This window comes from Plecotus auritus (genome assembly GCF_963455305.1).
Source record: "Plecotus auritus genome assembly, chromosome: 12".
NCBI classification, from domain to species: Eukaryota; Metazoa; Chordata; class Mammalia; order Chiroptera; family Vespertilionidae; genus Plecotus; species Plecotus auritus.
In genome coordinates this window covers 8,418,318-8,445,511 of record NC_137778.1, presented here as the reverse complement: position 1 = coordinate 8,445,511, position 27,194 = coordinate 8,418,318, and the positions used below count along the sequence as shown (strand labels likewise).

At 40.1% G+C, this 27,194-nt stretch overlaps 1 protein-coding gene across 7 annotated transcripts in view; it reads right to left on the bottom strand.

Annotated features, from left to right (window-relative positions):
- Positions 1-27,194, bottom strand: part of MDM4 (MDM4 regulator of p53) — a 65,124-nt gene that overhangs the window by 37,051 nt on the left and 879 nt on the right. For 2 of the 7 annotated variants that reach the window (XR_013959466.1, XM_080648886.1), the window contains exons 2-9: positions 15,444-15,554; positions 13,138-13,212; positions 9,862-9,995; positions 8,028-8,083; positions 3,837-3,904; positions 3,018-3,117; positions 1,130-1,260; positions 31-180 (exon numbers count right to left, since the gene is read on the bottom strand). Coding sequence is in view for 3 of the 7 variants with exons in the window: in XM_080648886.1 (XP_080505012.1) it covers positions 31-180; positions 1,130-1,260; positions 3,018-3,117; positions 3,837-3,904; positions 8,028-8,083; positions 9,862-9,995; positions 13,138-13,212; positions 15,444-15,521 (792 nt within the window). In the remaining 4 variants the exon portion in view is untranslated. The remainder of the gene's footprint in view (positions 1-30; positions 181-1,129; positions 1,261-3,017; positions 3,118-3,836; positions 3,905-8,027; positions 8,084-9,861; positions 9,996-13,137; positions 13,213-15,443; positions 15,555-27,194) is intronic. The other 5 variants (XR_013959467.1, XR_013959468.1, XR_013959469.1 and 2 more) reach the window with 5 other exon arrangements.

Below are 27,194 nucleotides of genomic sequence, written 5' to 3'. Positions count from 1 at the left end.
ATACAACCAATGTGAAATATTTCAACATACCATTTTGTCTCTCACTTTTCCTACTTCCTCACTTGTTTGTTCAATATCAGCAGCTTCAACTTTTATTCCAGCACCAAACTGCTCTGATACTGACTCATTCAAAAACCACACGTCATCTGTCGTATCTGAAACAATGACAGTACCTATATCCTAACAGAAAAAACAAACGAGGCTTTGTAGTCAGAAGCTTATCAGAGACATTGAACCAACATAAATTAACCCAAAACTCAATGTCCTCACATATCTCCAAACACCCAGCCTTTCTCCAATGGACATCTATTCATTCAACAAATACCTACTATGTAAAAGCTAATGGATGTACAGATGCCTGGTAAGGAATTTTGTTTTTCTTCTTAATTTTGAGAGTATGTTTATTAAAGCTGAGGACAGTCAGAATTTTGTATTTTAACAGATCAGGTATAACATCTGAGAAACAGTACTGAAGAGCCTAAAAGCTAAAGACTCATAGTTGCTCAAGTAAATGGAATCCATTCTCTGCATTCCTTCCCACAAGTGGCACTCTGAGAACCTAGAAAACATCCTATTAATTGTAAGATATCCCTCCTTTAATAGCCAATGTTTACTGAACAAAAAAGGAGAAATACTGACAGTAACTCAAACCTTCTCTCCGCTTTCTTAAACAACTTTAAATATAACTTTCTTTCTGCATTCAACTATGGACATTTATGACATGCTTTTCTATAATATTCCTATGAAACACCTTATTATTTTGCCATCATTTGTCCATTCATTTACTGAAGAAATACTCACCGAACGACTATGATTTGTCAGCTATTAGGCAATAGAATAGAGTGGTTAATAATATTAAAGCCCTGGACTTACATTTCAGTGGGGATAAACAGTCAATACACACACAAACACAATAAAATAATCATTTGACCAAGTGAGAAGTGCAATGGAGAATATAAGATAAAGGAGCAGAATGACAATGGCTTAAATTACTATGACAGTGGAAGTAATAAGTGGTTGGCTAGGTTTTAGATAACCTGAATGTGACATATGACAGAGAAAGAAATCAACCAAATGCTACTCTTTTCACAAGAAAAAAAAGAAGTTTCTCTTCAAACATGAAATTTACCTGATTTGTCTGTAAATCAGTTGAGCCATTACTTCTAGGTGTGTAACTGTTTCCCAAATTTCCTAAAAACCACCATGGCAAGCCAGCTACATCCCACTCCTCAAGCCCGAGGTCCAGCCTAGACGTCTCGTCTACAGAAGTCAAATGAAAAGCATAACTATGTACACAAGCCTTAAGAAGCAAGACTCTTTACAATAGTCACAACCTCTCTATAAGGTAAGTAAAAAGTCACTCCTGCTCCCAGTAAGGAAGAATCAGAAACCAAATACCTGTCTCAGCTGCCGAGCTCACATCTACTCTCCTGTTTAGACTTTATTAGCTATTTCAGAGTTAAGATATCTAAAATTTACAAATACTGCAAATCCAAAATACATTAAGGCTCCCCATATTTCAAGTAACAGATCCTGTGTCCTACATTTAAATGACACGCAAGGCAGTTACTAACATAGGTCTGTTGCTACCACATGAAATTCTTTTTTCTTTGCCATCATGCAATCTTAGTTTGTGCTTTACTTGTTTCCTACTTTCTTCCTCTCCCAATGTACTAGACATGCCAGTGGCAACCACAGGTGTTTAAATGTGCTGAGGTATATACATATGCTTTAAAAGATTTCTGCAATAATGGGTCCCTGCTAGAATAAAAGTTTATCCTATCTACTTACAAATTATGTTGATCCCGTCTATCAAAAGGTATATCTGTGCTCAGGGAAACTTCAACTATCTTTTTACTTACTCCTTGCTGAAGTTACCAGAAACCAAACTCCTAAGACGAATATTAAAGTTATCTTCACCTAGTCAAGCTCTGTAACTTCTTGTGCAGGGAATGGAAATAGGACATTCTTTCCACATATAAAAACTTAGTCCTACCTATACATCTCCCTAAAAATACTAAGCTATTTATTCTCAAAACTTACATCACAAACTACATATAGTCTCTTGAATTTGCTGTTCTTATGTTTTAAACAGCCTTCTAAGGAGAAAATAAGCCAAGACCTGCATTTAAAGAAACAAAATTCTATATTAATGCCACAGACTGAAATTAAGGCAATTAGGTAGCCCAATATTCCGTTTACACTCAAATGAAATTTGAGGAAAACAAATATAGAAATTGATTCAGTTTTAATGTAAACATTTAAAACAATTTCAACAGCATAACTTTCTTGCCACTGCTCCAAATGTGAGCCTAGACTAGAAACCATCATGACATAAGTGCCTTTGAGGAATTTTTTATTTTATACATTTTTGGAGAAAATAATTTAGGGAATCTTTTATAAATAGGGCTTGGGAAAACTTCCAACATATCACTAATTTAACTTAACCATACCACATCTGCATGTATGGCAAAGATCTGATTACCACCTCCCAAGGGCAAAGGAATTACCAGGCTTCTATATCTCAACTCCTGGCTCTGAGATAGTCAGTATATTTTACCATTTTTGCAAACTTCAAAAATCTATGAAAATTTGCATCAAGCAAACAAATCAAAATAAAAATTCTAGCCAAATCAAGTATGTACAGGGATACCAATATTTAAAAGACCAAGGCAGCTAAGTGACCAGGTGGCAAACTGGTAAGTGGGCAGCCATCTCCTCTGAGCTTACCAGCTAAAGGAGGGGTGTGTTCCATCCCAGTAACCTGGGTTGCTAAAAGAGCACTGCCATCCTCTTCAAAGGTAACAGCAGTGACAGGATTTAAAGAAAAAGATTTTCAGAAAAGAATGAGGAACAAGTATGACATGTGCACCTCCTACTTCACCTGGAAGGGACAGCATTACATTTTTTATTCTCTATATAACGGCATTCGTTATAGCGAGTGCTTTAATTTGGATAGATGTCGTTCCTAGAACTTACCAACAGAAAAGTCTACATAGCTCTAATCCAAAACTTACCTTCTCTGGAATGTGTGCATTTATTCTGTGAGGTAGGCAGTGTGGGAACAGAGCCTTCTTCAGTACTTTTCCTGGAACTGGGGCTTTCCTCTGCACTTTGCTGAAAAGAAGGGAAAGGCGCCTATCAGTGCAGTGGAAATGACTGAGACCAGGGGATGCAGCAGTTCCTTTCTGGCTCACCAGTTAGTGTGCCACACAATGGGTTACACACAAGAAAGAGAGCTCGCATTCACCACAGTCATCAAATAAAGGCAACATCTCAACCCATTGTGAGCAGAGCTAAGAGAATCGCAAACCTGGGGGGAGAAAAAAATCTCTGCACAACCAAAATGTACTGTTAAAAATAAGCTATCAATATAAACCCTTTAGCCTATTACATAATTAGGCATAATTCAGAAAACGTGAAATCCTCACCATATACCAAGATGATCATAAGGTTTTCCCAGGTTTGGGGAAGCTTTAAGAATTGGCCTGACATGAACTGAATTGCAACAAGCCTGTTAAAATCTAATAAAAGCAGTTTCCTCCAACACCTATGAATATACATTGTCACACACACACAAGCGCACACACAAAGAAGATGCAACTGGAAGAACTGAAGATCAGAAGTGCTACATCCCAAAGAAAGATTCAGAGACTGGAACTCTGTTATGGACAGAACAGAGAATTTTCACTCTGTCCCTGGTCTGTGAACTCCCAAGAACCTTTCTTATCAAATTCTTACCACATTCAGCAAGAGGTCTTGGGAGTCCAAGATCCATAGGTACAGAGAAGGGGCCACTCTGTACAACAAAAGAAGTCACCATGTGGTGATTTTACCTTCAGGTGGTCTTGACTTGGAATATCCAGATTTTGATCCTGTGCGATAGCGAGAGTCTGAGCAGCATCTGGATAGCAAGTAAAACAAAAGGAAAACCTTCCCTGGTAATAACCATTCTTTCCACACAGAAAGGACCTCAGCAAACAACCCTGGAGCCAGGTTTGGTCCCTAGAGATGTACCTCTCCATGTTGATTTAACAAGGCTCTCATCCAAAAGAAATGGGAAAATCAAAACTGGTAAAAACCACAAAAGCCAAAACAGGCTATATTCAAAATATGTCACCAAAATATAATCTGGGGGAAATGAAAAATAACCAAAAAAAATGTTCTTCCATAGCAAGCTTTCAAATTTTAATATGAAAAGTGATTCAAGAGGAAATAATGGTGCGTATTTTTATCATCTCTTCGTATAGGTATTTTATTACCAAATTTGCCTCTAAAGTTGTAAACAACAAAAAGAAAAGGTCTGGCCCTAACCGGTTTGGCTCAGTGGATAGAGCATCGGCCTGCAGACTGAAAGGTCCCAGGTTCGATTCCGGTCAAGGGCATGTACCTTGGTTGCGGGCACATCCCCAGTAGGGGGTGTGCAGGAGGCAGTTGATGGATGTTTCTCTCTCATCAATGTTTCTAACTCTCTATCGCTCTCCCTTCTTCTCTATAAAAAAATCAATAAAATATATTTTTTAAAAGGCCTGGCTTTTTCATTTAATTTTTATTTTCAAATGTTAAAAAGTTATAAAGGGTAATGAAATCTGAAAATCTGGAATTTCTCACTTGCTTTATAACACAATAGCATCTTCATGTAAACTCACATTCTAAATGTCAATGATTTCATAGTTTAAATTCCCAACACCTGAATATAGATTAGGTTTTTTAAATCAACAAGTCTCATTTTTCCCAGTTACTATAAACATTTCCTAAGAAGGACAAGGAAGCAGAGAAAGCTTTTCTCAAGACCAATAAGAAGAAACAAAGGAAACAATAACCTAAGAGAAATTCTTAGATAGTCTGAAAGAAATGTATTTCAAGGACTTGGAAATTTTTAAACAGAACAAAAGGTGACAGCTTAGCGTCAGAGAATTTAATAATCTGGACCTCTCAGAGGCTATGAATAACTGAGATGCTTATATGTAAGCCTACCATGAATTGGGTTCATCGGCTACTATCAGGTCCAGAGATCTTATGGAAAATAATCCTTCTCTAAAGAGACTGGCAGAGAATACAGATCCTACAACTAGTCTCACAATTCAGTTGTTTTGCACAAAACAAACATTTTCAAAATTGTAATTATAAAGAGCATTATTTCTAGAAGTACTGTTATAAACAGAGATACTGAGAAGTTTAAGAGACAGCATTTTCTGACCACAGTGGTCCTCAAACTTCAGTTAGCATACAACACAGATGAAGTCCTTTACTGCCATTCGATTACTATCATTTATATTCTAAAGCCTTATTCAGCTACAACAATTAGGAGTAAAAAAGAAGTTATCTGAGAAAACTAGAATGTACAAACGAATTCTTAAATGCAAAGTTTGTCATATAAAATTCATTTTATTAGGATGCATGTGGAAATTTGGAGAAATGGTTTATAAAGAACCACCATCATTTTAAATAATACTTTCCTCAGCCATCAAAATAAAGTATTTAGCTCATTTGCAAAGGTGTAAAATAGGTATATGGAAAGTACTTGTCTCATTCTTCCTTTCATATAAAACAGCACAGTTGACCCATTTTACAAAGATCAACCACAGGTACTAATCCAAGTGCAAATCAGAAAGATAAAGTTACTTGTACTATGGTTATAAAAGGTCTGGATAAAGAGTATAAGGAACTTTCTATAATATTTTTGCAGTATTTTTGTAGGTGAAATTATTCCAAAGTGACAAGATGAAAAATAAGACGTTTTACAGATTTAATGTTCAGAGAAAAAAATGTGTTTAAAAAATTGATTGGAGCAAATTATATTGTAAGCAAGGATTAAGGGGGCAGCAATGTGTGGCACAATAAAAAAAAGGGGGGGGAAGGTTGCTGGCTAATCAGAAATATCTCCTGTACCACTTAATCAGTGGCATATGAAACTGGACTAGTCACTCATTCTATTTTTTAAAATCTTAATTTCTTTATCTCCAGACCTTCCCCACAGGGTTGTTGTGAGGATCAACTGAAATGTTTGCTATAAAATGTTCATTTTAACACATGGCATGTTAAATTCTGCAAAGGAAGTGCAAGAAAGAAAATGAGAGACAAAAGGTGAGAATTATACCTAAAGATCAGAAAACAAATTTTACTGTAAAGGAGCAAATATAAAATCCTCTATTTCAAGCCTATAGTGAGTATCCCAGAAAAGCCATACTATTTTTCAAGTGACTGAATTTCAATAAAGCGCCGTATTATCCCCAAAGCCTTCCCTATCAAATAGAAATTTACAGCTGGGTAAAGTGGGCAAAGACTCAAACCAACAAGGCTTCAAAATTCAATGTAAGTTCAAAATCACATTTCAATGAGAGCAATTTCTCATTTAAAGTGTAAATCTTTATTAGGAATACATTTTTTTCAAGCTTATTTGTTTCAATAACCTACTGAAAGGTAGACAATCGAAAGTGCTGTCTTAAGTGGAAAAGTTTCATTATTTGGAAATGAGACAGGGTTGCATTTCCATTGTCTCCAGTTTATTAATCACTTATATCTAGCACACCACACTTCATATCGAGAGCTGCCAGTTTCCTGCACATGCCTAATAAATTAAACTCAAAGTGCTGGATTTAAGAGGTATGCAATCAAGCAAAGGGTTAGTCCAGTGATCGGCAAACTCATTAGTCAACGGAGCCAAATATCAACAGTACAACGATTGAAATTTCTTTTGAGAGCCAAATTTTTTAAACTTAAACTTCTTCTAACGCCACTTCTTCAAAACAGACTCGCCCAGGCCGCGGTATTTTGTGGAAGAGCCACACTCAAGGGGCCAAAGAGCCGCATGTGACTCGCGAGCCGCATGTGACTCGCGAGCCGCAGTTTGCCGACCACGGGGTTAGACAAACTGGCCTTCAAATAACAGAAAGCGCCCTAGCTGGTTTGGGTCAGTGAATAGAGCGTCAGCCTGGGGACTGAGGGGTCCCAGGCTCGATTCCAGTCAAGGGCACATGCCTGGGTTGCAGGCTTGATCCCCAATTGAGGGCGTGCAGGAGGCAGCCAATCAATGATTCTCTCTCATCATTGATGTTTCTCTCTCTCCCTCTCCTTCCTCTCTGAAATCAATAAAAATATGTTTTAAAGAAAAAGACAAAAGCGTTAAAAAATATGTTTTCAAAGAATGAAATGGGTGAATATTCACGACATATTAAGTTTTTTAAAAAAATAAGTAACAGAAAGCTAAAACTATTAGGTGAAAGGTTCTTGGGGGACCTTTATAATAGATGGATCAGGTTGACACCATGTAAGCCCACAGACTCTTATCACTGAAAGAAGGACACAAAGACCTTACATGACTCTGATGTAATGCAATAGAGGTACAAAAGTACCCCCTATGAAACCTTCCCAGAAAAAAATTTAAACTTGAATCTATTTGAGCACTACTAGTTTATCAAAGATAGAACAGAGAAACACATTAAACAACATCACAATCTACAAACTCTAGAATGACATGCTACAGGACAAATGATTCATTTCTTCACCAAATAAATGAAATAAAAACAAAAGGAGTGTTAGCAACCAAATGTAGTGTGGGGGCTCTGAATCAAATGTGGACTTTGAACAAGCCAGATGTAAAAGATATTTCTGCGATAACTGAGGGTAACTATACATAAACTGGCTATTGGATACTATTATGGAGTTATTTAGTTTATCATTATTTTGTTTGGTGTAATAATGGCACTATAGTTATGTTCAAAGGAAAAAAGACGTGATCTGTTAGCAATTTTAAAAGTATGCCTACATAAAGCAAGTATGATCAAATGTTAACAATTGCTAAGTCTAACAGGCGCACATAGTATACCAATCTATCTTTAGTATATTGGAAAGTTTTCACAATTAAAAGTTAAGTGACATAGTAATCACATTCTGTGTGATGGTATCCCTCCCAGTCATGCCAAGAGAGCATTCCATCTCCACCTTGATCCTTGTTTTCCCTTTCATCATTTGCCCCCTTGAACTTAAAGCTATGATATAGACTGAAAAAATATGATGAGACATACCTGCAGTAGCAGTGGTTAAAGCGACAAGATTCTTTCTTAGCATAGCATAGAGAGGGCTGTTAAGAAGATAAAATAAAAAATTAACAACCAAGTCCCATTAAAATGTTAAGTGTATTTCTCAAACACTATCTCTGAACTTCATAACATATGGAGAGACAGAGTATTTTCCCCAGAATAAATCTTTATTATTTTTTTTTAAATTGATTTGAGAGAAAGGAAGGGAGAAAGAGAAACATCAATAGATTGCCTCCTGCACATGCCCCAACTGAGGATCAAACCCTCAACCTAGATATGTGTCCTGACTGGGTGTATGGGATGGGAGGGGGCTTCAACCAACTGAGCCACACCAGCCAGGCAGATCTCTTTTAATGATTAAAATATCAAGATGTTCTCAGTGGTTGAGCATTGACCTATGAACCAGGAGATCACAGTTCAATTTCCAGTCAGGGCACATGCCCAGGCTGCAGGCTTGATACCCAGTAGAGGCAGTCAATCAATAATTCTCTCTCATCATTGATGTTTCTATCTCTCTCCCTCTCCCTTCCTCTCTAAAATCAATAAAAAATATATTTTTAAAAAACTAATTTACATTTTATTAATTTAGCTAAGAGTAACCAAAGTGGGGAGTTTCCTTTGCAACTACTCCTTTCTTCTAGGAGTTAGTTAGGGAGTGCAGGTGGGCGTCTTACCAAAGAAAGACAAAATGAAGCTACAGAAAGTCATCACAAAGCTATAGAAAGAGAACACTGCTTCTCAATTGCTAATTAGCCTTTGATTGTATAAATAACCAAATTCACCAGGCAGCTGGAGAAAGACACACAAGTCATAAAAATCACAGTAGGAGCCCCTCATCAATCTTAAGCTGCCCAGCAATTCTACATTGCTCACCATCTCACTCTTCCTCTCTCTACAACTGTTTCACAAAATTCTAACCTAGTCACATCAAGCTCCCTAATATCCAATCCTTCATGCGTGATGCTCAATTGGCACTAAGCCCTCCTTCAACCAGCCTCTTCTACTTGAATCCTGACTCCTTAATTATCCTTCAGCTCTCAGCTCAAATATCAATTTCTCTAGGAACCTTTCCTTGATCCCTAAGACCATAAACCCCACCCATAGTATAATTTTACCTTATCTATACTAATAAAAGGGTAATATGCTAATTAGACTGGGAGACCTCCGGATGTCCTTCCAGACAAAGCCACGGTGGCTGGGCAGAGGCAGTTAGGGGCGATCAGGCCAGGAGGGGAGGGCAGTTGGGGGTGATCAGGCTGGTGGGGGGAGGGGGCAGTTGGGGGCAATCAGCCCAGCAGGGGAGCAATTAGGCATCAATCAGGATGGCAGGGGAGCGTTAGGATGCGATCAGGCTAGCAGGCAGAAGCAGTTAGGGGCAATCAGGCAGTCAGGCAGTCAGGCAGGCGAGCAGTTAGGAGCCAGCAGTCCTGGATTGTGAGAGGGATGCCCCCTGTGGGATCGGGCCTAAACCAGCAGTTGGACATCCCCTGAGGGGTCCCAGATTGGACAGGGTGCAGGCCAGGCTGAGGCACACCCCCCACCACCACCACCATGCACAAATTTCGTGCACCGGGCCACTAGTAGTGTGATAATTTGATTAAGATGGGGAAGAGCACCAGTCTCACTACACTTTAATTAAGCTCCATAAAATCAGAGACTGTGGCTCCCTACTATGTTCTCAGTGCCTCATAGGCCACCTGACATATGTAGGTCCTTAAATATTTGTTGACTAAAGGAATAGATAACCACTAATAACTTATGAAGATTAAATAGTTAGGTATAAGCACCCCCCAAAAAAATAAACCCTCACTCTTTTTACCTTGGATCTTTCACAGAGAAGCTCTGACATCCTAGGAGTTCTCCCAAAAGATCTCCACTACAATATACCATATGCTGCTCCCGAGGATCATAAAGCTGCTTCATTGTTATATATTGGCCTAGAAAGTGCATGACCTGCACAGAAATAAATTATTATTAAGAGTTCTGTCCAGCTGCTGTCAAAAACACACAAATTGCCCGGCTGGCATGGCTCATGGTTGAGTGTCAACCTATGAACCAGGAGGTCACAGTTTGATTCCCATTCAGGCACATGCCCAGGCTGTGGGCTCAATTCCCAGTGTGGGGTGTGCAGGAGGCAGCTAATCAATGATTATCTCTCATCATTGATGTTTCTCTCTCTATCCCTCTCCCTTCTCTGAAGTCAATAAAAATATTTTAAAAAACACACAAATCCTATATAATGAAAGCCTAATATGCCAAGTGTCTGGTGGACCAGTCAGCTGTTCAACCAATCAAAGCGTAATATGCTAATGACATGCTAAGGCCCTTCCACCACTCACTATGACATGCACTGACCACCAGGGGGCAGGCACTCCAACCAGTAGGTTAGCTTGCTGCTGAGGTCTGGCCAATCAAGACTGAGCAAGGGCCCTAACCGGTTTGGCTCAGTGGATAGACCGTGGGCCTGCGGACTGAAAGGTCCCAGGTTAGATTCCAGTCAAGGGCATGTACCTTGGTTGTGGGCACATCCCCAGTGGGGCGTGTGCAGGAGGCAGCTGATGGATGTTTCTCTCTCATCTATGTTTCTAGCTCTCTATCCCTCTCCCTTCCTCTCTGTAAAAAATCAATAAAATATATTAAAAAAAAGACTGAGCAAGATGGGCCGGACACACCCTGGAGCCCTCCCAAGGTCTCTCCCAGGCTGACCAACCTCCTGCGTCCCTCCCCGGCCCAATCATGCACCAGGCCTTTGGTTAATTATAAGGAGATAAGGTAAGTTAGGTTTATTAAAGGAAGAGGTAACATATAAAGGTCTGGGGTCCTACAACAGGATAACTGAACCCAAATACTAGGTTCATCCACTTATTATCATTCTGGACATTAAAAGAGCCTTACGTTTTATAATAGAAATGTATTGGTCTCACAATGGAGAAAGTGGTGAATTTACCTAGTGTCACCTTTAAAATTTTCTCACCAATCCAAATAAAGGGGTCTCTCCTATTACTGAAAGGAATAAACTTTAAATTTGCCTGGGTCATAAAATTTTGCAAGTCCAGGGGTACATAACTATGATAGACTTACTGTGTGTTCACATAATTATTTTTGACAATGAAGTACAATGGTTAATAAACTGTAAGTGCATAAAACAGACTTTAAGTGTTTATCAAAAAATTTAATCTGGCTTTTCTCACAAGTTCACAAAATGGAAGGAAAAAGACAAGTCCATGATTCAAAATTTACAAATGATCTAATTCAGCCGTGGGCAAACTACGGCCCGCGGGCCGGATCCGGCCCGTTCGGCTGTTCTATCCGGCCTGCGGAGCCGAAAGAGCGGAGGGTTCTCTTGCTCTCCCCTCTGCTCCTTTACTTTGAATTTATATTAGTTCACACAAACACTCCATCCATGCTTTTGTTCCGGCCCTCCGGTCCAGTTTAAGAACCCATTGTGGCCCTCAAATCAAAAAGTTTGCCCACCCCTGATCTAATTTTATCCTAATGTTTTCTCTAGGTAACAAAATTTTTTTAAATTGCTTAATAATTAAGTTCACTTAATGACAGTAAGAATTTTGCTGTCTCAGATTACAAGCAGACCAAAGCAGCGATCTTTATCTTTAGGCCCCAACTTCTCAGAAATTATTAGATATCTGCACAGAAATTTGTTTCCAACACTGTTCGCATTATATTAGGAGCAATGATGCTCCAGGGCTCCCCTCCATCCCAGACAATGTGTCCCAGTATTAGCAAAGTTCTCCTATCTAATCAAATACATAGGGAAAAATAAGATGGGGAAGAGCATCTACTAGAAGAAAAGGGGGGACATATTTATGTCTGTCCAACTTTCAGTAAAAAAAAACAAAACATTCTAAGTATACAAAATAAAATCCTTTAAAACACTACTCTAAATCTGTATATACTGCTACTATTCTCATTATACCATACTGCCTTAATACCCATACTAACAACTAATATTTAAAAATATTTAGGGAATTCCTCTTTATGCACCTGGTAGGGTCAATTCATAACAGAGCTTATCATATAAACTGACTCTATCCAACTTTTTCCCCAGTAAACTCTGCCATGCTATTGAAGTTAGCATAACTAATCATTTTGATATAAAAATCCACACTTTGCCTGGCTGGCGTGGCTCAGTGGTTGAGTGTCAACCTATGAACCAGAAGGTCACAGTTCGATTCCCGATCAGGGCACATGCCCCATTTGTGGGCTCGATCCCCAGTGTGAGGCGTGCAGGAAGCAGCCGATCAATGATTCTCTCTCATCATTTATGTTTCTGTGTCTCTCTCCCTCTCTGAAAGCAATAAAAATATATTTTAAAAAATAAATAATAAAAATACACACTTAAATACATTTTAAAAAAGTAATACTTAGCAGAATTTTAGAGATATCATCCAAAATTATGGACCATACATAATTTAAAATGACAAAGGAAATGTGAGCATTCTAAAAAATCTGAAATGCCTCCAGATTTGTTTCCTTGAGGGTTTTTAATGGCTCAGGAGTGGGGTATTACAGACAGGTGTTAAGCTTCCTAAAAAACTCAAAGAAAGCTTGATAACTTTGTTTCTTCTGTTTAGGAATCATTTACCTTACTAAAAGCAAGCACAGTTCACAGAGATGAACATTTTAATACTCTTTTCCACATAAAGAATTCAGTTTGTTTTTGCTTAAAAAAAAAACTTCAGAAGCTAAATAAGTTATTTAAGTGTTTAAAACAACTCACAGTGTTCAAAAAATTATCTGACACGTTTATAATGCAAAGCTACAGCATTTAGTTCCTGCCTGGTAGCATATTCTATAAATCACAGACAGTCTCATTTTTTAAAATCTTATACATGCTTTGCATTTTAATTCTGAGATCAATAAACTCATGGTTAGTTTTGTTTAGCTGACAACAAATTTCAAAAGGGAATTTAAAGGAAATATGAAAAATTAGCTCCATTGTCTTTGAAACAGAGCAAAAGTTGCCTCTCCAGTACACCTCAGGAGAACTTCCCTCCTTACAGCTGAGTTCAGGACTACAGATTCATCAGCTTGTACTTCTGAGCTGTTCTTAAAACAATTTTCTTTGATAGCTTACCTGGGTAACAGTGAAGATTTCACCTTGCGCACCTGCTGCCTGCAAAATCTTCAGAAGTGGCAGTTTTGGTCGTACCTAATAAAAACATAAAATAAACCTGATATTTACATTTCAATCAGATTGATTTCTGATACCCTAGGGAATGAGAACTTCCTTCAACTTTTTAAACACTGGTAGATACTTATCTAATCCTATATAATAAAAGGCTAATATGCAAATCAACCAAACTGTGAACCGACCCATCACTATGACGCACACTGACCACCCGGGGGCAGACGCTCAATGCAGGAGCTGCCCCCTGGCTGGGCTCAAGGCTGGCGAGTGCAGCAGCGGTGGTGGGAGTCTCTCCCACCTCCGCAGCAGCGCTAAGGATGTCCAACTGCCGGCTCAGGCCCGCTCCCTACAGGAATCAGGCCTAAGCTGTCAGTCAGACATCCCCCGAGGGCTCACAAACTGCGAGAGGGCACAGACTGGGCTGAGGAACCCCTTCCCCCCGCCCCCGAGTGCACAAATTTCGTGCACTGGGCCTCTAGTATTATATAATCTTTCAAAGCATAGAGTAACTACGGAGGAACAGACTACTTACTGAAAAATCATACTTTCAAAAGACAGCACATTAACACCACTAAATGGCTATAAGAGGAAGAAAATATGTGTTGGTGAGAATGTGGAGTAATTAGAACCCTTGTGCACCGCTGGTGGGAACATGAAATGGTACAGCTACAGTGGAAAACAGTTTGACAGTTCTTCAAAAAGTTAAACATAGAATCTGCACATTACCCAGCAGTTCCACTCATAGGTATACACAAAAAAGAACTTAAAGCAGGGACTCAAGCAACTATCTGTACACCAGTGCTCATAGCAGCATTATTTACAATAGTCCAAAGATGGAAACTACCCAAATACCCTTGGCAGATAAACATATACACAAGGCATAATGACTTTGTTTGCTATCTCTTGACTCTGATTGTGGAGTCTGTCTTTAGCCACACAATTTAGTTTTCTAAATTGTATATAATCAAGTTTGTCTCTCTCTTCCTCTTACAGCCTCCACCGTTATTATAAGGCCTCCCTCATTCTAAAGTTTCACAAGTATTTCTTAAGTTTTCTTCCAATATTTTTAATCATTTCATTTTTTACATTTAAGTATCTATCTGCAATTTGTTTTTACATAAGGTTTGAGGTCTTAAGTTGTGTCCTTCCAGAGATAGCAAATTACATCAAAACCGTTTATTATAGGCCACATTTTCTCATCAAATCCAAATTCCACCTTTTTAATCAAATGAGCTACATATTATATAGTGTACAATTTTTATGAAAACACAAAACAAAATTACATATTTTGGTATGTTAGAGGAAAAGATCTGGAACAAGACACATCAAATTGATTAACAGTGTTATGTTAGGGCAGTGGTTGGCAAACTCATGAGTCAACAAAGCCAAATATCAACAGTACAACGATTGAAATTTCTTTTGAGAGCCGAATACTGACTTCTGCGCATGGGCCACTAAGTTTCAATCGCACTGTACGTGCGTGCCCGCACGTGGTATTTTGTGGAAGAGCCACACTCAAGGGGCCAAAGAGCCGCATGTGGCTCGCGAGCCACAGTTTGCCGACCCCTGTGTTAGGGGAAAGGGACTTTGGGGAAAGACATGGGTCAAAAAAGTCTCTATACTGCCCAACCAGTGTAGCTCAGTGGTTGAGCATCAACCATGGTTCAATTCCGGTCTGGGCACATGCCTAGGTTGCAGGCTCAATCCCCAGTAGGGGATGTGCAGGAGGCAGCCAATCAAGGTTTCTCTCTCATCATTGATGTTTCTATCTCTCTCTCTCCCTCTCCCTTCCTCTCTGAAATCAATAAAAATACATTTTTTAAAAAGCCACTATAAATACTTTAAAGATAAGTACATTATAAAGTTTGAATCTTTTCTAAGATTACATTTGCTATATTTACAATTTAAAATTTTATTTAAAGAAAACAAACCAATTAAAATGAAATAAGAGACAAAAACTAACTTATATAACTTGGTCCCAAATTCCCCACTAGCCACCTATACCCTAAAACACTCTAGTTTTCAAAATGTACCACTGAGCAATCAGTAATTTCCATACATTTATGGAATCAATGATCCATTCAAATTTATGAGCATTAATACTGTTGACTAGTTTCCCTAATATGACATTTTAAAATAATACTTCTGCTCTCTATAAAATCCTACAGTCAGTGAAGCCAGCTACATCCCCAATTCAATTTATTCACTTTTTTTAACTTAAAGAGAAATAGGAATGCCTAAAAACATTTTACCTGCTTGATCTGTCTTGGAGAGCTCCTGCAAGCACTGTCAGATGTTGAACACTGGGCAGAGGTAGAAAGTGATGCCATTTTGGCAGTGAAGAAATTAGTCTGTTGATAAATCTAAAAGGATAAAAAATTACAAAATCTCTTCTAAAGTAGAAAATTCTCTCTAGGATTTACCAAAAAAAGCAGCCAGCAGAAATAAGACACGTCAGAACGCCCTACACAAATGTAATATACCCATGCTGAGATGCTTGATACCCTTCTGATCACTTTCTAGTTCAGATACTGCAAAAAACTGAAGAGCTTAATCAAGAGTAAGAACCATCTATGCAATCTACTAACTTTGCTTCTGGAGCATGAAACTTTTTAAAGTTTCAAAGGTGGGACTGAGAGGACCAAAGTTTTGCCACCCCAAAATATGCCTTTTGGGATATTGAGTTAAGCTGGTTATTAGGAAACAAAAGACTCAGAAAGAACTTTGACATCTCCCCTTTTACTTGCCTAAAAGAATTCAGATAGAAAAACCTGCTTAAAAGAAGGGACATTAATATCATAATATAAACGAAATGTGTCAGGGAGAAATCTAGCAAAGCCGGTTTCCTTTAGTCCCATTGTTTGTGGGTGGCCCAGTAAGAATTTGTTTATCACATGTTTGCTCTTTCTCTTGAGATAAGTGGGGAGAAAATAAGGTCAAGTATGGGCAATTCTTTGACAGGAGCAGTCTGTAAGAAAGATTTACTACTTTTGATTGGTTAAAGCCGTGGTCGGCAAACTGCGGCTCTCGAGCCACATGCGGTTCTTTGGCCCCTTGAGTGTGGCTCTTCCACGAAATACCACGGCCTGGGCGAGTCTATTTTGAAGAAATGGCGTTAGAAGAAGTTTAAGTTTAAAAAATTTGGCTCTCAAAAGAAATTTCAATCGTTGTACTGTTGATATTTGTCTCTGTTGACTAATGAGTTTGCTGACCACTGGGTTAAAGCAACAGTCCAGAAAGTTCATGCATATGCAGGATTCGGACGCCTGGGGGTTGATTCAAAGCTCCAATATATATTCCGGAATGTAAGCACTCTTGTTAATTGGCCCACAGCTATTAACTGTTAATTATTCCTGTTTCTTCTCACTCTCAAACAGCTATATTTAGACCATCTGAAATTTTCTCTAGTCAATGGCAACTAAATTCTTACAAATTGGGTTAAACCAAGGTGGACATATATCATCAAGGAAAGATACAGCATGAATTGAAATGGAGAGTAAGATTTAATTTCATATTCTCACCTCTACCTTTTCTCCTTAAAGAGAAAATGTAGGAAAGGAAAATGACAATTTTAAATAAACTTGCTTGAGTTTACTTCAAGACGTTTTCTAGTAAAAAAGGTGACACTCAGTGAGATCTATGAACAAGCCACATCAGGAATAGGGTGAAAAGAGTCTAGAAAAGCCAATAGTCTACCTAAAACTAACAAGATTCCTCACTCTTCAGAGAAGACTCAACTATTACAGGCATAAATTCCTCCCTCCTATCAGCTTCCCTTGCTACAAAAAAGGGCAGTCTAATAGGATACAAGCATAGCTTACATTTTAAAACAGCTAGCTTTTAACTGGCATTTCAAACCTAATAAATAAAATAGGGGCTACAAAATACCTTCCCTCCCACTTTCTAAGTTCTCCTAGCTGGGCTAATAATCAGCTTTTAACTGGCATTTCAAACCTAATAAATAAAATAGGGGCTACAAAATACCTTCCCTCCCACTTTCTAAGTTCTCCTAGCTGGGCTAATAATCAGGTTAACAGAGAGGTTAACAGAAACTCAAATTTTTAATATATATGCACAAGGAATTCACATAGGCATGAAAATTCCAAAGACAGTGAGGCAAAATTGGGTATATATGACATTTTAGACAAAGGAGAAGAGGAGGAAATGGGATCTTAGATTTCAAACATGAGAATGGGCCGTTTACTGAGGAAGAGTGGAACATACATGCCAGATAAATTTTTGCTAAGCAACCAACAATGAGATGCTTTGAGGGGCGGCTAGTTAATGAGCCCAGCTTGACACCCTCCTATCCACCACACTCAATTCAGATTGGGCTAAGGTGGAGAGTTCCACCTGAAACTCTCAGGCAAGAAAGGGGAAGAGGGTCAAAGTTTCTTTCTGAGTCTTGTTTCTTAATAACCAGTTTAAAATCAATAGCCTAAGAGGCAGCTTTAGGTAGGCAAAATTTTGGTCCCCTTCAAAAAACAAACCTGATCTCCCCAAACGTGCTAGCTCTGTAGTTTTGCTCATTTCAGTAAATGGCAACTCCATCCTTCAGTAGCTCAGGTTAATGACTTTAAAATCATCCTTAACTTCCTTTTTCTCTCACTCCACACCCAGTCCAGTCCATAAATAAATTCTGAAGTTGTCTTCAAAATGTATTCAAAATCTAAGCACTTCTCTCTATACTAATCCAACCACCCATCTCCAAACTGCATTAGCCTTTTTAAAGTTTTCTTGCTTCTGAAGCCGGAGGTGTAAGTGCCTAGGGGAGACTTGAGCCCAAGCCAAGAGGGTTCTTGGCTTCATGAAGGAAAGATTTCCAGGCTTAAGCCAGACAAGAGGTTAAAACCAGAGCAAGTTTACTGAGCAGAGAGGATAAGCAAGAAAAGCTACTTCACAGAGTAATGGTATCTCCTCACAAGAGGAGAAAAAAACCCCAACTGTCTCTAGAAGTTGAGCTTGTAGCTGTTTTTAGTTTCTATGGAAAATTACTGGTATGGGAAATAGAGAGCGGGCAAAACCATTAGGGTTAACTTCAAGCTTTTTTAAAAAATATTTTTAATATTTTTTTTATTGATTTCAGAGAGGAAGGGATAGGGAGAGACAGAAACAGCCATGATGAGAATCATTAATCAGATGCCTCCTGCACGCCCCCTACTGGGGATCGAGCCCACAACCTGGCCTGTGCCCTTGACTGGAATCAAACCTGGGACCTGCAGGCCGACACTCATTCACTGAGCCCAACTGGCTAGGGCTAACTTGCTTTGCCTTAAATTAACTTATATAGTTCTCATGCCCCTCTTCCATTCCACCTTTGCTCCTCTAGCTCCTAGCCTCCTCCTTTTGTCTTTGCTCAAATGTCAGTTCCCACTTTTCAAACTGCAACTCCCAACCCCCAGAGTTCCCTATCTCTTCTTGCTTAAATTTTCTTCACAGGACATGTTACCAACTAACACACTACACATTTTAATTATTTATCATGTAAATTACAAGCTACAAGTAGGGAGGGATTTGTATTTATTTGTTCATTAATATATTCCCAGTGCCTAAGATAACTATTATATACATGGCACAGCAACATAATGGACACAAATATTAATAAGTGTGGATGATTTCCAAAAATGGTCCCCAATGAATCACATCTCCCAACTGGCTCTGCGATATAAGCTGATCAATAGGATGCAACTGTTAAAAAGTTTTAACTTCCACCCTGGCTGGTTTGGCTCAGTGGATAGAGCGTCAGCCTGCAGACTGAAGGGTCCCAGGTTCGATTCCGGTCAAGGGCATGTACCTTGGTTGGGGGCACATCCCTAGTAGGGGGTGTGCAGGAAGCAGCTGATCGATGTTTCTCTCTCATCGATGTTTCTAATTCTCTATCCCTCTCCCTTCCTCTCTGTAAAAAAATCAGTAAAATATATTAAAAAAAAAAAAGTTTTAACTTCCAAGGGGGAAAGTCTTTTATAAAAGAAAGGATTAGGCCATTGACAGCAAGAAAGACTAGGTCCTGGAGCATGAAGCCTGACTACCAGCAGCATGGCTGAGTGAAGAGACATGTCTACTGTCCTGGCAAGTGGGGGGGAGGGGTGGAATGTAAATCATTCTGAAAGAATTTACACTATCTATAGACAGAGGGGGTGAGAGAAACTGAACTGAAACAGGGCCAGCTCTGGAGAGACAGAGTCAGCAAGAAAGAAGTGTCAGCTCCTATGATTAGCTGAGGGCAGTGGATTGGAAAAGTTCACGTTCATGTGTAAACAAAAAGCGGAGGCTCCTGGGGTTCTATGTCGTCTGGCTATTCTCCTTTGGATAATTTTAAAAATAGCCACCTACATGCCCTAACCATTTTGGCTCAGTGGATAGAGCGTTGGCCTGCGGACTGAAGGGTCCCGGGTTCGATTCTGGTCGAGGGCATGTGCCTTGATTGCGGGGACATCCCCAGTGGGAGGTGTGCAGGAGGCAGCTGATTGATGTTTCTCTCTCATCGATGTTTCTCTCTGTCCCTCTCCCTTCCTCTCTGTAAAAAATCAATAATATATATTTAAAAAAATAGCCACCTACAAATTAAGCCTAAATTCCAACAGATATACAGGAATGTAAGCATCCTTTTGTCAGAGATGGTCCACAGCTATTAACAGGCTAACTGTTCTCTCTTTCTCCTGCAGCTGTAATTTAATTCAGAACATCTCAGAATTTTTTTTTTTCTAGTCATAGAAGAACCAAAATGTCCTCATTCCAGGCCTGGCAGCTTCATTTTTATGTTCTTCAAAGCCCCTAAAATCGGCTACTCTACTGGAGATCCCACAGAAAGGCTGTGTGGATGTCACCCCAATAAATTTAACTTAAGGGGGAAAAAGAGATATCTGGAGAGTCTTATTTGTTCATCTGAGCCCCAGCTTTTCAGGCATACATACCCTGAAAAAGCAACACATGTCTTCAGACACTTCAGCCCCAGCTGACACTTGTCTACAGCTAAATGACAGACCACAAATGAAACCACCAGAAAAACCACATCTCAGCCCACAGAATGGTAATAAACAAACAAAATAGCTGTTGCTTTAACTCACTAAGTTGTTTGGTGGTTTATTGCATAGTATTAGATAAAACAAATGGCAAAGACTTAGAGAGTTTACTCTGTGCCAGGCACATATATTAACCCATTTAATATTAGATATTCCTTATGACGTAGGCAATATTATCTTTATTTTATAGATGAGGCAGGAGAAGCATAAGGATGTTATGTGCCAATTAATAAACTGCTGTAGTCAAAATATCAAACTCAGAAGCACTCTTAAGTCCCCACTATTGGCATTTTTTCCGTTTAGACCTCAAGTGCACAGAATTTACCACAATCCTTTGCTTCAAGACATACTCTCACTGTTCATCCATACCTCGCTCACTTCTACCTGATTCTTAATAATGCAATAAGCATCCCTGGCCGTGCTTAGGGGCTCAGTTGGTCAGAGTGCCGTCCCATGCACCAAAAGGTGGCAGGTTCAATTTCCAGTCAGGTCACATAACCCAGGTTGCAGGTTGGGGCATGTATAGGAGGTAACCAAACGATAAAAGTATATATTTTAAAAATGTTTGACCAGCCCTGACCAGTGTGGCTCCATGGTAGAGCGTTGGCCCATGCACTGAAGGGTTGCAGGTTCAATTCCCGGTCAAGGGCACATGCCTGGGTTGCAGGTTAGTTCCCTGACCCCGTTTTTCTTTTTCATTCTGTCCTTCTCCCACCCCACTCCCATCATCTCTCTAAAAAGCCCTATCTAATAAAGCAGGAATATGCTAATTGACCATCACTCCATCACAAAGATGGCTGCACCCACAGTTGAAGCCAAGTTCCCATAAGGAGCCTTAATGGGCAATCAGCAGGAACCTGAGGCTACACCCTCCCCCATCCCCATAGGGCTTGACAGGGGACCTCAGACCGTGCCCCCCGCCCTGTCATCAGGCTGGGGGACCTCAGGCCATGCCCCCCACCCCGGTGCCAGGCCAGGGGACCTGAGGCCATGCCCCCCGCCTGGCGGGGCTTGACGGGGGACCTCAAGGTGCACTTCCTGTCCTGGTTGCTGGGCTAGGGGACCTCAGGCTGCTCCCCCCGCCCCAATGCCAGGCTGGGGGACCTCAGGCCATGCCCCCCAAGTAGGGCTTGACAGGGGACTTCAGGCCGCACCCCCCACCCCGGCATCAGGTCAGGGGATGTCAGGCCATGCCCCCCGCCCCAGCATCAGGCCAGGGGACCTGAGGCTGCGCCCCCCTGCCTGGCTGGGCTTGACAGGGGACCTCAGGCCGTGCTCCCCACCCAGCAGGGCTTGACAGAGGACCTCAAGGTGCACACACACTGGGTCGGGGGAACTCAGGCCGCACCCCCCGCCCAGCGGGGCTTGATGGGGGACCTCAGGCCACGCCCCCGCCCAGCGGGGTTTGATGGGGGACCTGAGGCTGTGCCCCCCTCCCAGTGCCAGACCGGGGGACCTGAGGCCGTGCCCCCCCACCTGGCAGGGACTGACGGGGGACCTCAGGCCATGCCTCCCACCCAGCAGGGCTTGACAGGGGATCTCAGGCCATGTCCTCCACCTGGCGGGGCTTGACGGGGGACCTCAAGGCACGCCCCCTACCCCAGTCTGGGTTGGAACACCTCAGGCCACGCCCCCCGTCCTGGCGCTGGGCCAGGGGACCTGAGACTACATCCCCTGCCTGGCAGGGCTTGACAAGGGTGGGACTGGCCAGGTCTGGATCTAGCCCAATGGGGGCGGGGGCCGGCTGGGTCTGGGTCTCATGCAATTTTGAGGCGCCATGTAGGTGGGCAGGGACTTGACTCTGGGTCCCGTGGTGTGCCCCAGACTCTGACAGGAGGAAGGTTTTCATATACATTTTACTAATTTTCTTTCATCTCTGACACTTCTATTATAGAGAAAGGGCAAATAGCAATATTAAATTATTTCCTCTAATGAATTCCCTTTTAATGTGCACGAATTTCGTGCACCGGGTCACTAGTATAAAAATAATAATGCAATAAGTACCTATAAACTAGGACTCTGACAACCATATTGCCCGTCCCATTTCCCCTGCCTCCCAACAACCATCCTGATTCCTAAGTTTTTATTTTCTTCCCTTGCTTTTTGTGCACTTTAAGTGCACAAAAATGGAATCCTAAAAAGTGTGTGGGCATAGTTTGGTTGCCTTTAACTTTTTTTTTTTGAAAGCAGGTATGTTGCCTGGCCGGTATGGCTCAGTGGTTGAACATCAACCTACAAACCAGGAGGTCACAGTTCAATGCCCAGTTGTGGGCTTGGACCCCAGTGGGGGGGTGTACAGCAGTCAGCTGATCAATGATTCTCTCTCATCATTGATGTTTCTATCTCTCTCCCTCTCCCTTCCTCTCTGAAATCAATAAAAATATATTAAAAAATAAAAAAAATAAAAGCAGATATGTTATTATGTAATTTTAGGGATTTTTGTTTCACTAAAATAATTTTTTGCTGTATTGTCACTTCAGTTCTTTAAAAAAATTTATTGCAGTAAGCTACACATATATTAACATAAAATTTACCATTTTTAGGTGTACAAATCAGTGACAATAAGTACATTCACAACATTGTACACCATCACCATTATTCATCCATCTCCAGAACTTCATCACCCCAAACTGAACTTCTACTCATTAAACAATTACCTCCCTAATCTCCCCTGACCCTGGTAACCACTATCCTATTTGCCTCTATGAATATGCCTATTCTAGGCAGCTCATATAAGTGAACTTATACAATATTTGCCCTTTTGTGTCTGACATTTCACTTAGCATAATGTTTGCAAAGTTCATCCATGTCGTTTATTTTGACTGTTACATAATATTCCAGTGTATGCTGATTTGTTTCTAGGTCTTACTACAGTCATGTGCCACATAAGGACATTTTGGTACACAATGGACTGCATGTGGTCACCTAAGATTATAATGAAGCTGAAAAACTTCTATCACTTAACCCTGACCCAGTAGCTCAGAGCGTCCACCCGATATTCCAAAACTGTGGGTTCAATCCCTGGTCAGGGCATATATAAGGTTCAACCAATGAATGAATAAGTAAGTGGAACAACAAGTCAATGTCTCTTATTTCTCTGTCTTTCTCTCTATCCCTCCCTTCCTCTATTTTGTTAATCTTAAAAAAAAGTTTAAATTTAAAAAAAAATCCTATTGCCTAGTGATACCAGGGCCTTTGTAAAGTTGTAGCACAACGCTTTCCTCATGGCTTGTGCCATAGTCTATTTAGCGATTTCAACCTTTTTCATCTCATGGCACACATAAGCTAATTACTAAAATTCTGCGGCATACCAAAAGTATTTTTTGTTGATCTGACAAAAAAAAAAAAGGTATAATTTTGATTCATTCACACCGAGTGGCTATTGTTGTGTTAGCTGTTGTCATTTTTCTATTTGACAATCTAAGGCAGTGGTCGGCAAAGTCATTAGTCAACAGAGCCAAGTATCAACGGTACAACGATTGAAATTTCTTTTGAGAGCCAAATTTTTTAAACTTAAACTTCTTCTAACGCCACTTCTTCAAAATAGACTCGCCCAGGCTGTGGTATTTTGTGGAAGAGCCACACTCAAGGGGCCAAAGAGCCGCATGTGGCTCGCGAGCTGCAGTTTGCCGACCACAGATCTAAGGGAAAAGAGCTCAGTGCCCCTGACTAAATAGTCAGGTACTGCATGTTTCAAAAATTCTTGCAGCACACCAGTTGAAAACCTCTGGTCTACTTGATCAATTCTGTAATGTATGCTTGCAAAAAACTCTGTTCATTAGGTTAAGCTTGTTGATTTTTTACAATCTCCCATATCTGCTAATTTGCCAGCTTGACCCATAAATAATTAAGAGATGTAATCTATTTTAAGGACTTTTAATCAGATATATATGCTTTAAATTGCTTTATCTTCTTGGTAAACTGTCATTATATAGTGATTATCATTACTCAGTAATTTTTTCCAACTCAAATAGGATATTTCCTGTATTAAAGTATATTTTATCTTATATTAGTATAGTCATGCCAACTTTCTTATAGTTAATATTTCCAGGTATGTATTTTATCAAATTATTACTTTCAATTTTTTGCATGCCTTTAAATTTTTTTTTTTTTTGATTTTTTACAGAGAGGACGGGAGAGGGATAGAGAGTTAGAAACATCGATGAGAAACATCGATCAGCTGCCTCCTGCACACCTCCCACTGGGGATGTGCCCGCAACCAAGGTACATGCCCTTGACCGAAATCGAACCCGGGACCCTTCAGTCCGCAGGCCGACGCTCTATCCACTGAGCCAAACCGGTTTCGGCTGCCTTTAAATTTTTTGTGTGTCCCTCATAAAAAGCATATATCTGAAACTTAGGGTTTTTAAATCCAATTTGTCAAATCATCTAACCATTTATTGTAATTGATATAAATGGATGCATTTAGCATTCCAGTTTGTCCTACTCTTCTTATGCTTACTTTGCTCTACCACCAGCAGAAAGATGCTGATTTAAGAGTCATGGAAGTTCAGAGCAGGACAAATTATTGACTATGAGGCAGAGGAGGAATGAGAGGGAATGGAGATCGGAGTGGAAGGATTTTCAAATTCGAAAATACTGGAAAAAGTGGGAGGGAAAACACCATGAGCACAGGCATTGATCAAGGATGTATGTGAGAAAATGTAGTCAGTTGATGGACTTTGAATCCAAAGCTAGATCTTGTTCCTTTTCCACTTGGAATCTCTTTTGAGTGCAGCCTGGTTAGATATTGTTACTCACGCCTTAAAAGAGAAAACTGGGCTTAAAGAAGTCAAAAAACTTGCTCAAGTCAAAAGTTTATTCTTTTTCACTCTACCAAGCTGCCAGTAATAGCTGATCCTTGAACACTGGTGTGAACTGCACGAGTCCTCTTATACACAAAGTTTTTCCCAATAAATAACTGTAAGTGTATTTCTCTTATGATTTTCCTAATAACATTTTTCTCTAGCTTTATTGTAAGAATACAGTATAGAATACATGTAACATACAAATTATGTTAATCGACTGTTTATGTTATCAGTAAGGCATCCAGCCAACATTACCTATTAGTAGCTAAGTTTTGGGGGAGTCAAAAGTTGTATCAGATTTTTCAACTGGGGGAGGGCGGGCCTTAGCCTCGTCCTTTCTCCTCTTCTATGTTCCATTTTCTGTTCTCAAAATTCCCACTCATTCTTCTATCTAGGTCAAAAGTCACTTCCTTGGTCAAGGCTTTTCTGACTCCCCAAGGGAGGCTGATGACACCGGAGCAAATCTACTAACACTTACCACATTATATTTATGTTTTTATGTCTATCCCCTACTACACTGAAATCATAGAGCAAGAACAATTCTAGTCATCATGATGATGAAAAAAAAGTGATTTTTACCTTACACTTAGTTCAAAAGACTCTAAACCTCACCTTCAAATCTCTACCTTTGTTAACCAACATTACCCCAATAAATTCAATAAAAATTTTTTTTAAATCTCTACCTTTGAAGACAACTGTGATTTTAAGACTAATAAAAATAAAAACTTCTTGCCTTGGTCAGTGCTCAATGGTTAGAGCATTGACCTTCTGCACCGAAGGGTTGTGGGTTCGATTCCCAGTCAAGGGCACTTACCTCGGTTGCAGGCTCATTCCCCAGCCCCGGTCTGGGTCAAGGCATATGCAGGAAGCAACCAATCCATGTGTCTCTCACATCGGTGTTTCTCTCTCTCTCCCTCCCCCTTCTGTCTCTCTTCCACTCTCTCTAAATATCCTCCTGTGAGGATTAAAAAAAAAAAAAAAAAAAAAGTAATCCTTCCTTTCCCTTGCTCCATCCTTCTTCCTATAAAAATCTTCCCTTTTTTACAACCCCTGGAGCTCCCTTCTAATTGCTAGATGGGATGTTGCCCAATTCATTAGTTATTTAAAGCCAATTGGCTCTTCAAATTTACTTGGTTGAATTGTTTTTTAACAAGTTAATAAAAATTGTTTTCTTATAAGAAAAACACACACAAATATTCTGACTTTTTAGTTCTTACTAGGTCTGTTACACATGCACAACGATAGTGTACAAGAGTTTACAAAACCAACATGCCAGGAAACAACCTAAAAATCCATCAACGGCAAACTGCTCAAAAAACTGTTGTACAACCCTGTAATACAATCCCACGAAATCTTCAAAATAAAGTATTTCGTGTATATTTTATGTAAAGCTGTCCCTGATATTGTTTGAAAAAAACCTAAGGTGCAGAACAATACAAACAAAATGATCGCACAATTGTTTAAATATGTGAATATGTGTAGAAAAGTCAGGAAGGCTGTAACATCAGGCAGTTAACAGCAGCCAGCCTGAGGAGGAAACCCGTTAGGGATGATAGATTAACTTCACACACCTCTGTTTTCTGCGCATTTTTTTTTAAACTGGCACACACTCTTTGTCACTTAAGGACTATAAAAAGTTGTGATCCTGCCCAGTGCAGTCAAGAGGGAAAGGATGAGTTCAGTGAGAGCAAGAAAAAGGCCTCTTTTTCCCTTGCTGTGGCCTTCCACAATTTAAGAGAAACACCTGATAATTAATCCCAAAATGGTTAGGTCCTCTGATTCAAACAGCCTCTCAATTCAAACTGCAAGACAAGCTAAGCTACTCTCAAGGTTACATTCTTGCATGCCCCTCCTCCCTGCTATTTTTACAACTCAGGGATAATTTGCACCCAGAAGTCTCTAGTTGGTAGAAAGTTCCCTTCCCTCTCCCCTTCAAACAAGCCTCTTTTGAACTCTTTGTAACTTGTGCTCTCAGCATGTTTTACAGGCTTTGGAAAAAGACTGATAAGGCACCTCCCTAGGACATCTGCCTACACTGTCTCCTGAAGAACTAACAAACTACCACCCCCTCATGTCTGCTCAATTTCAGCCCAAAAAATCCTCCTCCCTTCCTTATCGCTGTGGCCCTTGTATTGATTAGCAAAGCACCGGCCCTTTCCCTTCCTTCCCTTCC